Source organism: Oncorhynchus clarkii, chromosome 8 (genome assembly GCF_045791955.1).
Source record: "Oncorhynchus clarkii lewisi isolate Uvic-CL-2024 chromosome 8, UVic_Ocla_1.0, whole genome shotgun sequence".
NCBI classification, from domain to species: domain Eukaryota; kingdom Metazoa; phylum Chordata; class Actinopteri; order Salmoniformes; family Salmonidae; genus Oncorhynchus; species Oncorhynchus clarkii.
This window is the reverse complement of record NC_092154.1, coordinates 29,417,519-29,430,034: the sequence shown is the minus strand read 5'-3', so window position 1 is coordinate 29,430,034 and position 12,516 is coordinate 29,417,519. Positions and strand designations below refer to the sequence as shown.

Here is a 12,516-nt window from a genome sequence, read left to right as displayed (position 1 = left end):
TGGCACTTGATCCAGACAGATCTTTTCAGTTCAATATCATTACATTGAATTATTTTATGTATGCATTAATGAATCAATTATACAATATGTTTTTAAAACAAATCTAACTACATAACAACATAATGGTTATAATTTATTTGAATGGTAAATCTCTATTGATAAACTGGGTAAATCAAGATGTAGCCTAGGCCTATCCACAATACAGGCGAAAGCGTATTGAATAGGAGTGTTTGCATGCATTGAGTTCTTGAGCTTGTTTTGGCTGATTTCAGGAGTCGACAGATGCAAAACAATCTGTTTACCTTTCATTTGGGACTTATTTTATTGTTCTGAGCAACATCATTTGCATAGAAGAAGCAATCTCTTCTTTTATATAAGTGCGCGCCTTCTCTTTAAGGTCATTCACACACATGACCATGACCATGAGGTCATTCACACACAGAGTCCATTCCAGGCTTGAGCAAAGATGATCTTGATGATTATTCAAGTGTGTTAACTTCTGTGCAGCATGACATTAATGGTGATGCAGCCCAGACTCCAAGTGAGTTCAGTGGTTCCTCATGGCAGGCTAAAGCAAGCAATGAGTAAGCTGCGCTGATAGACAGATTTGATCTTCTCTCAATCAGTAGACGACGTGTGACACATTTGACAGAAGTACCGAAAGTAACAACAATTCCAGTACCAAACTGTTTTTTCATGTTCTAGTATCGTTGTCCTGTTGGAAGGTGAGCACTCCGTAGCAGGTTTTCATCAAGGATCTCTCTGTAATTTTCTCTGTTCACCTTTCCCTCCATCCGGACTAGTCTCCCAGTCCCTGCCATTTAAAAACGTCCCCATAGCATGAGGCTGCTACCACCATGCTTCACCGTAGGGATGGAATTGTCCAGGTGATGAGCGATGCCTGGTTTCCTCCAGACATGCTTGGCATTCAGGCCAAAGAGTTCCATCTTGGTTTCATCAGACCAGAGAATCTGGGTTCTCATGATCTGAGAGTCCTTTACATGCCTTTTGGCAAACTCCAAGCGGCTGTCATGTGCCTTTTACTGAGGAGTGGCTTCCATCTCACCACTCTAACATAAAGGCCTGATTGGTGGAGTGCTGCATACATGGTTGTCCTTCTGGAAGGTTCTCCCATATCCACAGAGGAACTCTGGAGCTCTGTCAGAGTTACCATTGGGTTCTTGGTCACCTCCCTGACCAAGTCCCTTCTCCCCCGTTTGCTCAGTTTGGCTGGGCGGCCAGCTCTAGGAAGAGTCTTGGTGGTTCCAAACTTCTTCCATTTAAGAATGATTGTTCTTGGGGACCTTCAATGCTGCAGACATTTTTTGGTACCCTTCCCCAGATCTGTGGCTTGACACAATCTTGTCTCAGAGGTCTACGGACAATTCCTTCGACCACCTGGCTTGGTTTTTGGCTCTGACATGCACTGTGAACTGTGGGACACAGGTGTGTGCCTTTCCAAATCATGTCCAATCTATTGAGTTTACCACAGGTGAACTCCAATCAAGTTGTAGAAACATCTCAAGGACGATCAATGGAAACAGGATACACCTGAACTCAATTTCGAGTCTCATAGCAAAGGGTCCTAATACTTATGTAAATAAGTATTTCTGTTTTAAATGTTTTCTAAATTTGCCAAAAAACAGTTTTTCGCTTTGTCATTATGGGGTATTATGTGTAGATTCATGAGGAACAATTTTAGAATAAGGCTGTAATGTAACAAAATGTGGAAACAGTGAAGGTGTCTGAATACTTTCCGAATGCACTGTAAATGTCCAAGATGTGTAAAAGTCTGGGTAAAAAGTATTATTTGGTAATGATGTTTTAGACAAGGGGACAGTCCAGTACTCACTGTTCAGCTGCAACAAATGAAGCTACTTCAAGCTCTGTTCAAAGCCGCAAAGCAGCGACGCCTATAGGTCCCTATATGCTAACCCTGTCCATTAACTGGAGTCAGGAACTGCCGCACGTGTCAACGATTTAATGGATTTGAATGCATGGAAAGGTTATCCCAGGATAAGATTTTGAGCAAAAAAAACCATAGTCGTTGAGAAAAAAACAGTAGATAACAAAAAAGAATGACAATTTTGTATATATATATTTTTCTTAAAAGCTTTTCATATTAGATTATTACTGGGTAAGTACTGCCTACCCTGACTGCAAATCACTGATATACGAGGTAAGCACAGTATAGCTCAGTTCTGCACGGCTTGGCTCCGTGTGAAAAGGGCACTAGTCTCTCCCATTTTGTCCTATTTCCTAGACTCGTTTTCACTCATTAGAAAAGTGGAAATCGAAGTTCTTGGTGTTAGGGTACCCTGATCTGCGTTGTTAGGACCCAAGTACTGGGTGCTGTGTTGCAGTATAGTGAGGTTTCCAGGAACTCCCTGCCCAATGTAAACAAGTTGGTATGCTAGCATCATGTCATTTTAGTGTACACTGCCTAGTGAAAGTCTACACACCCATTGCACAGTTTTCACATTTTGCTTCCTTGAAGCTGTATCCAAAAAGGAATTGAATTAGATTTGTTTCATACATACAGTGCCTTGCGAAAGTATTCGGCCCCCTTGAACTTTGCGACCTTTTGCCACATTTCAGGCTTCAAACATAAAGATATAAAACTGTATTTTTTTGTGAAGAATCAACAACAAGTGGGACACAATCATGAAGTGGAACGACATTTATTGGATATTTTTAACTTTTTTAACAAATTCAAAAACTGAAAAATTGGGCGTGCAAAATTATTCAGCCCCTTTACTTTCAGTGCAGCAAACTCTCTCCAGAAGTTCAGTGAGGATCTCTGAATGATCCAATGTTGACCTAAATGACTAATGATGATAAATACAATCCACCTGTGTGTAATCAAGTTTCCGTATAAATGCACCTGCACTGTGATAGTCTCAGAGGTCCGTCAAAAGCGCAGAGAGCATCATGAAGAACAAGGAACACACCAGGCAGGTCCGAGATACTGTCGTGAAGAAGTTTAAAGCCGGATTTGGATACAAAAAGATTTCCCAAGCTTTAAACATCCCAAGGAGCACTGTGCAAGCGATAATATTGAAATGGAAGGAGTATCAGACCACTGCAAATCTACCAAGACCTGGCCGTCCCTCTAAACTTTCAGCTCATACAAGGAGAAGACAGATCAGAGATGCAGCCAAGAGGCCCATGATCACTCTGGATGAACTGCAGAGATCTACAGCTGAGGTGGGAGACTCTGTCCATAGGACAACAATCAGTCGTATATTGCACAAATCTGGCCTTTATGGAAGAGTGGCAAGAAGAAAGCCATTTCTTAAAGATATCCATAAAAAGTGTTGTTTAAAGTTTGCCACAAGCCACCTGGGAGACACACCAAACATGTGGAAGAAGGTGCTCTGGTCAGATGAAACCAAAATTGAACTTTTTGGCAACAATGCAAAACGTTATGTTTGGCGTAAAAGCAACACAGCTCATCACCATGAACACACCATCCCCACTGTCAAACATGGTGGTGGCAGCATCATGGTTTGGGCCTGCTTTTATTCAGCAGGGACAGGGAAGATGGTTAAAATTGATGGGAAGATGGATGGAGCCAAATACAGGACCATTCTGGAAGAAAACCTGATGGAGTCTGCAAAAGACCTGAGACTGGGACAGAGATTTGTCTTCCAACAAGACAATGATCCAAAACATAAAGCAAAATCTACAATGGAATGGTTCAAAAATAAACATAATCAGGTGTTAGAATGGCCAAGTCAAAGTCCAGACCTGAATCCAACGAGAATCTGTGGAAAGAACTGAAAACTGCTGTTCACAAATGCTCTCCATCCAACCTCACTGAGCTCGAGCTGTTTTGCAAGGAGGAATGGGAAAAAAATTCAGTCTCTCGATGTGCAAAACTGATAGAGACATACCCCAAGCGACTTACAGCTGTAATCGCAGCAAAAGGTGGCGCTACAAAGTATTAACTTAAGGGGGCTGAATAATTTTGCACGCCCAATTTTTCAGTTTTTGATTTGTTAAAAAAGTTTGAAATATCCAATAAATGTCGTTCCACTTCATGATTGTGTCCCACTTGTTGATGATTCTTCACAAAAAAATACAGTTTTATATCTTTATGTTTGAAGCCTGAAATGTGGCAAAAGGTCGCAAAGTTCAAGGGGGCCGAATACTTTCGCAAGGCACTGTACCTACACAACCTGCTCAACATTTTCAAAGTGAAAGAAACATTATAGAAATGTACTGTATCTTAACTAATAAAAATACACCAAAGATGTCTTGATTGCACGTCTTCACACAACAGAGTGAAAACTTGGTGGAAGCACTTCTGCCAGCAATTACAGTTGTGAAACATCATGAATAAGATTCTAACAACTTTCTACAACTTAGGGAAACATACTATATATCCATTGTTTTTGTCAAAATTGCTCAAGCTCAGTAAATTTAGTTGGGAATCATTGATGGACAGCAATATTCAAGCCTCGTCTCTGATTGTGAAGCAGATTCAAGCCAGGACCACTCAGGAACACTCAACACCTCTTGAAAAGGCATTCTGGTGTTGAGTGTTCCTGAGTGGTCCTGGCTTGAATCTGCTTCACAATCAGAGACGAGGCTTGAATATTGCTGTCCATCAATGATTCCCAACTAAATTTACTGAGCTTGAGCAATTTTGACAAAAACAATGGATATATAGTATGTTTCCCTAAGTTGTAGAAAGTTGTTAGAATCTTATTCAAATATGTATTTGTCATGTTATCTTGCAGTATTACTGAAGGGCCTTGTTGAAAACATAATGGATGATTTGGAATGGATTCTTTAACACCGGCTTCCTTCTTTTCACCTTGTCATACAGGCCAGTAATGTGGAGTGAATGAAATGTTGTGAAACCCTCTGTATTTTCAAGTATTGTGTTGGCAGCATCGTTTTATGTGTATGCTTGTCAACAGCAGGAGAGTTTTTTGTTTTGACAAAAACAATAATTATATGTTTCCCTAATAAGAGTTGTGCAGATTTGGTAAAATCTTACACAGCTGCAATGGCTGCCCGAAGGGGCTTTCACCAAGTGAAAGACATATGCAATCAAGACATCTTCGTTTTAAATGTTGTATTAACTAAGACAAATGTATATATTTTTACTTTCACATTAAAAATGTGCAGCAGTTTGTGTAGATACATAGGGAAAATAAATTGTAATCCTTTTTAGATTTCATTTTAAGGCAGAAAAATGTGAAAACAGTGCAAGGGGTGTGTAGACTTTCACCAAGCACCTTTTATAGTGCACCCATCTTAAGTATGCATTTTGTGGAATTCTCACCAACCAGGGCACCAAATACATATTCTTGAACGTCATAAGAGATTTCTCCCCGTTTCAACCTGCTCCCATCCATCCACGCTATCCAGTCCTAGACTAGCCAGGACAATAGATACCCTTAATTTAACAGTCCACCTGTTAGCTACTATTTACTTACATTTTACTTACGAATGAAATGGTAATATGGTAATTCCGTAATACTTACTAATTACTATTTTTGTTAAATTAGCACTGCTATACTATGGTGTTGCCTTACCAATTGGCTTGAATTCTCTCTCCTTCTCTCTCCCTCTCCCACTCTCTCTCCTTCTGCTGTGCAGTTCACTCAGGGAGAGTCCCAGAGTTCATGTGCGCGGAACGTTGCAGAGAGGGCGGGTGAGAGCTGCCAGCTGGCGTGCCAATGTAGACCCTACCCTCCCCTGCCGCCCCCGCCCCCACCTCCTCCACCCCCCAGACTTCTGGTCTTCACTGGTAAGTATTGGACTTTCCTATATGATGATTTTGCCATTGGCCTGATTGGTTTGCAAAGTAACATCCCGCCCCCGCTCACTCCACCCTCAGCAATTAGATGACTGGCCTTGATTGATAGCCTACTAGCCTACTACCGCAAGGCAGAGCATTGGTATCACTTCCTGAAAGGTGACATGACTCGTGAGGTGCTTCCAGCCTTGATACTTTTCTGCGGGGGTCAGAGGTTGTTGCCAAGTCTCACCCAAATCAACCCACCACATACTCAGAGTTCAAGTGGTAGCTGGATGGAGCTACACAACAGATGGGTTGGGATGGGGGTTAGTCTCAACTACAAACCCTTTTTGAAGTTTGAAAACATCAAACATTTGCCAATGTTTATATTTTTAAGTAAATTATCAGTTGAACTCATTGAAAATGAGTAAGTGAGGACGATTCGTGAACTGGAGCTGTGAACTGCCTGTGGTCACAAACTACACTGCCTCACCAATAGCAGATCGTTATTGCAGGCGAAACGGATAAGTAATCTCACCCCTGGATGTCTAGAAGGCCCCTGTTTGACTATGCTCATTTGTTCTGAATGAGATATAATCTTATGCGTCAATGTGGCTGTGCATACTAAATGCTACTATCACAGCTTGGTCTATGGGCAGCTTAAATGTATAGTTCAGCCAAATTACAAATGTACTTGTTTCATTACTTCTAAAGCACTATATGGGCAACGAGAGACTGCAATTCACACTTTGAATTTGTTAAACAAACCAATGCCATCAACTGCTTAGGTCATTTTCTAACCCAAAAAAAAACAATGTAAATGTTACCCTATTAGCATGCTATACTGTATTTTCAGGCTCAAATGCCAAATACCCAATTTTATGCTAATCTGGACCTGAGCAGGATGGTGTCAACCAGCAGAAGCCAGCAGCACTGTCTGTGTGACCACAGCATGGCTCTCTGTTTCCTTGTGGGGAGTGAATTCACCTTTCCCCAGTCTGTGATATAGGCCAAAGACGATCATAGTCTTAAGTTCTTGGCCCCACAGCGTAAACACTGAGATTAAACCCGCAGTGCAGTTTCCGTTATCCACAATTGACTGAACTAGGAGTCCAGCCCCACAGCCCAGTGTCACTGAGTCGACATGTAGGTAACATACACCATATGTTATCCGACTCAGGAATGACCAGGTTTTCTGAAAATGGAGATAACTAAATTAAGTCACTAAGTATTCATATCATAGCTATTCCTTCCTCCACTCCTGCCAATGTTAGCCATCACCATCAACATTAGCTAAGGTCTAAACCCATAGAATAGCATTCAACGCACCTACATTTTGGCCAGTCAACAGATTAGCAAATTGCTTTCCTTCTTTACGCAATTCAAATTTTCCTAGAACTGGCCTCTCGGGTTTGAATTGTGGACCTGGCCGTAAAGTATGAGGCTGTTAGCGGTGACAGCCTGGCAGCTCCATCCCATCTAGTAGTTTATATCTTAGATCTGTCTTTGAGCCTCTAGCTAGCCTGGCCTCATGCACTGAGAGACTATTGATCAGTGATACTTCGCGGGTATGGCACGGTGAAGGTTGCGCCATCAATCTGCTGTAATGCTTTTGACAGCTATTCGTTCCAGGCTTTTGTTTAAACCTTGGGCGATGGATGGAGCGAAAAAGAAAACAAGCCAGTGAGAAGTGAGGGAGAAGCTGGGGTTTGTTTTATTGATAGTGTGTCTGGTTCCTTGCTCCAGTCAGAAGAGGGCTTTTATCATCCTCCCTTTCTCTCTAAATGTCTCTCTCTACCATGTCTTTCATTAAATTTCTCTGGTAAGTAAAAGGAAACATTCATTTCTGGTGTTCAGATTTACTCTGTTGACATGACCTGGGATTTTGAGGCCTTGCTACTTTGTGACATAAACAAACACCTCGAAACACCTCCTCCACAGAAGTATGACTTCTCACTAAGCTTGTGTGGATGCATTTAGGAATGAGGGTGTGTTGAATGATATGGCCTGAATGGTATTGTTGTGAAGATTCGACTTGAGGGCTTTTTGGTGAGAAAATCTAGTAGGCTTTTTAGGGGTAAGAACATAAGTATATCTAAAAATGAATGCCTCAAATATGCATGAGAAAGTTAGGGGGCCAACAAAGCCTCCTGCACCTGTCTGTACAGAGAGGGAGAGAGTGATAAAAGATTTAAAGGAGAGAAAGAATCGTAAAAAAAGAGTAGCTTCAACAACAAAAAAGGCGTTTTAAACGTTCAGCGACCTGGTCTACTTAGCCCTGATTTTATTCAAGCCTACAGCCATCCCCAAAAACTGAGGATTAAAACTGAAGTTTGGCTCAGGCTGCAGTAAATTTTAACATCCAAAGTGACTTGCCGGTGCAGCACAGTGAGGCCCCGCTTGCTGATGCCTTGTCATGCACGAGGTCTGAGAGAACCACCGACTGCAGAGTGAGTGTATCCCCTTGGGTGACCACGGGAAACCTCAGCTCAGCAGCGCTCCGACTCAAACAAACGTGAGTGGGTCTAACGTGTGGCGGCCACCTCATCTCCCACTAACCCCCCCACCACCTCCCTTTCCCGGCTCAGTGGAAGCAGTGAGGCACCAACACGCAATTACAAGCCCGGCTCGAGTGGTCAAGTAAGGGGCGGGTACACAACCAAAATCTACCTTGGTAACATGGATGAAGCCTGAGCCGGAATGTGAAGGTAACTGAAGCTGGCTAATTTCAGAAAAGCCTGAGTACATCTAGCTAGATTTGTAGTTTACCCCTCTGGTATTGCCAGCAGCATGCTCTAACCCACTGAGCCATTGCAACAATCGTCATATCTATAAGGAGTCATTATTCATACATACAGTGGGCATTTGGACCATTGGGTGTCTGAGCAACCTTAATTCATCAAGGACTTTACTTAGGAATTTACTTAAATAACAGGGTTTTATCAAACTATCCTGTTGGGAAGATTTAGTCCCGGATTTCGAGGTTATAAATAGACAGCCATATTCAATCCAGGGTGTTATTTTCCTTAACAAGCAAAGATTTATCTCAAAGTACACGGATCACAAAAGTATTATCGCTCTCATCTTTCCAGCAATTTGAAGATGAATGATGTTCCGTGAACAGATATGTAGGCTATCTTTATTTATCCCCCCGGCTTTTCCTTGGGGCGTTTGTTGTTCACCCTTGCTAAATAAAGCCGCTGTTGAAAAAAGCCCGGTGACTATTCAGCCCTTGTTCATTTTCAATTAGTCTCGGACCCATCCGAAAAACTGAATCCCGTCCCTTCGTCCATGACGAGACATGATGAGGTTTGAAGTGCGCGTGTGAGTAAGTAACGGTGTGACGCGCGCCGCTTTGATATGACAAGGGCTCTTCTTTACGTGTCAGCTTCCTCCCTGGAGGCCTGTCGGCTTGACTCCCCCTCCTGCCAATCAACGTTACAGAGGAGAGGGATAAAGAGAGAGGGAGAGGGAGAGAAAGACTGAGAGCCCATCGAGCCTGCCGGGCTATCAATCCGCAGGGGCTTTGCGAGTGAGTGTGCTAGCTAGCGTAGAGTTCATACGCCTGTTTATGCTAATTCAGACCATGTCAAGAGTAATTAGGCAGCCGGTTCATGTAGGGAGGGAGAGAGATTTTTATTTTAATTTCACATTATCTACCTCACTTGCTTTGGCAATGTTAACACATGTTTCCCATGCCAATAAACCCCCTTGAGAGAGAGAGAGAGAGAGAGAGAGAGAGAGAATCAATCAGGTGCTGCCGACTGTCGTGGTCAGAACATAAAACAATCTATTTGGAACATGCCGATTTCTGTATCCAACCCCCCCACCCCTATCATTCTCCTTGTTTAATTATTCAGGAACGTGTACAGGAATGATACTGTTTCCTTTCTCCACCTGCGGCAAAGTGGGAAAGATTGCGAAATCAGAAGTGGAATGGTCTCGCATTAGCATTTGCCGGAGATAACACGCTAACACCGTCACACTTAAATGCCGCATCAGCGTGGCGTTACACAACTGTGTAAGTTAGATCGTGAAGTATTTCGGCACTGGAGTGTTTGCTGAAGTGAGCCCACGTGGCTTACTAGTCCAGGCCTGTATGTTGACATGCGGCGCCCACAACACTGAAGTGGTTAGCTGATGTGGGCTGTGCCATGTAGCTGTACATACTGATGATGAGAAGTCTCTCATAGCAGCACCGCTGAAAGCAAGGTGTAAAGTAACTTCTCCATCTCTCCCGGGCCAAGTTACATAAATGCATAATAAGTCCTAAGGTGTACAAAAGTAACCCATCTCTGATAGTGCTGGGTTTAGTTTGCGGTTGGCATTAGATGCCTCTTATTTCTACAGTGTCTGCATTCCAAATGGCACCCTATTCCTTTTATAATGCACTAATTTAGACCAGGGCCCATAGGGAGGAATAGGGTGCCTTTTTGGAAGGTAGCAAGTGTCTCTGTGCTTTCAGCGTAGAGCTGTCATTTGAAATAAAGGGAAAAACATGTCAGACAGTACCCACTACCCAGTACCAGGATATTGTTGTGCCACACTAGCTTGTTAGTAGCACTTAGCACTAAGTTGCTCTTGCAATATGTAGCATCGTAGTTGTTTTCGCAACAAAGAGCACTGTATTATTGATTTATATTTGCCAGTTACTGCTGATAAGTGCAGTACTGAAAAGCGCAGTAACTACAGAAAAGTGCAGCAACATGTAATAGCATTGGTAGCATTGGTTCCATTTGTAGCCAAATAAGTTTTTAAAGTTCTTATCTAAAGTAGTTGTCTGATTGGGCTCCTTCCCTCTAAACTGATCGCATAACCCATTTGCTTATTTATTTCATCTTTGAACAAGTCATTGAGGACACATCTTCATAATACAAACTGTCATAATGCGTATAACGAATCCATTATAGCCAGAGGAATATAGAAGTGCCTAACCACCCCCACGGCATATGCACACACCACACACACACCACACACAGACACACACAGACACACCACACACACACCACACACACACCACACACACCACACACACCACACACAGACACACACAGACACACCACACACACACCACACACACACCACACACACACCACACACACACACCACACACAGACACACACAGACACACCACACACACACCACACACAGACACACACACACACACCACACACACACCACACACAGACACACCACACACAGACACACCACACACAGACACACACAGACACACCACACACACACCACACACACACCACACACAGACACACACAGACACACCACACACACACACCACACACAGACACACACAAACACACACAGACACACACACTTCCTCAAGTTCAGATTTATCCAGCAGCCAATCTTGTTGATGGGACCCCCAGATTGATCTTGAGATCAGGTCCAGGTTATTCAGCACCCATTAGTAATGTGGGGCATTAGAAGATTGGCAGTTATTGGCAAAGGTACATTTTATCAGTCAGTCAATAAGTAAGAAAGTAATTAAGTCAGTCGGTAAGTGAGTGAATGGAGGACAGGTTAAGCGAATGTGAGGGGCCTGGAAATGTGAAATTATTTCTGTATGTACCCATACCTGCTGGCTAATTTAAGGCTAATTAGCTTGATAATGTGAATGAGTGTGAGGGCTTTGTCAACCACTTGTTTACAATCTGTTGATTAATCCTACTGTGTGTGTGTGTGTGTGTGTGTGTGTGTGTGTGTGTGTGTGTGTGTGTGTGTGTGTGTGTGTGTGTGTGTGTGTGTGTGTGTGTGTGTGTGTGTGTGTGTGTGTGTGTGTGTGTGTGTGTGTGTGTGTGTGTGTGTGTGTGGACGAACGAACGGACGGACGGACAAGTGTGCCACTTAGATGGCACAGTAATTTCATATTCATGTAGCCTACGAATATGGATGAAAAAAAATCTACTTCACATTCAAATCGTAAAAACTTTACCCAAAAGCAGCAAAGTGTAAATAAGCCTGGTTTACATCTAACAGACGACATAAGAAGAGATGAGAGGATGCCAAACTAGCCAGTTCTAGAATTTTGTGTTGTAGAACAGCTGACTGAAGATGGTACTGGTACCACGTGTCCTGTATATAGCCAAGTTATCGTTACTCATTCCTTGTGTTATTATTTTTCTATTGTTCTCTATGCGTCATTGTGAAGGGCGACCCAGAAGTAAGCATTTCACTGTTAGTCTACACCTGTTGTTTATGAATCATGTGACAAATAAAAATTGGATTTGATTTGTGATGGTCGGGCTTTCAAAAAGATGGCACGTCCGCGTTTCCGCTGTAACAAGGACTCTGTACAACGTGATGAAACGCTGTTGCTCCTTGTATCAGCAAGGTGTTGTGGAAAAACTGTCCCCCCCCTTCTCTGCAGCAACAGCAGCACATACAGTTATTGTTTATGTTTAAAAATATATATATTTGCTATTCAAACGACTATAATGGTGACAGCGGACATTTTGCTGACTGACAAATAACCGTCATCCAAAATTCCATGACTGTCACAGCCCTGATGGCACTGTGACCTGCCTCAGCTACCTACCTCATAGGATGGGAGATTGGAGATAAGGGATGGAATGGGGGAAATCCTGGTGTTCTAACTGTCTGGCATAATGAGGGTAGTGTACTGTAGGTGTTCACCTCATTCCTGAAACTCCATGAAAGCAGGTCAGAATTTCTCCTAACCTAACCACTGATCCAGGGTCATAAATATTTTAATCCCCCTAATGATTACGGTTAGTATCGGTGGT

General features: G+C 42.7%; 1 protein-coding gene across 1 annotated transcript in view; it reads left to right on the top strand.

Annotated features, from left to right (window-relative positions):
- Positions 1-12,516, top strand: part of LOC139415243 (proline rich membrane anchor 1) — a 65,051-nt gene that overhangs the window by 3,790 nt on the left and 48,745 nt on the right. The window contains exon 2 of the mRNA XM_071163192.1: positions 5,614-5,764. Coding sequence (XP_071019293.1) covers positions 5,614-5,764 — 151 coding nt within the window. The remainder of the gene's footprint in view (positions 1-5,613; positions 5,765-12,516) is intronic.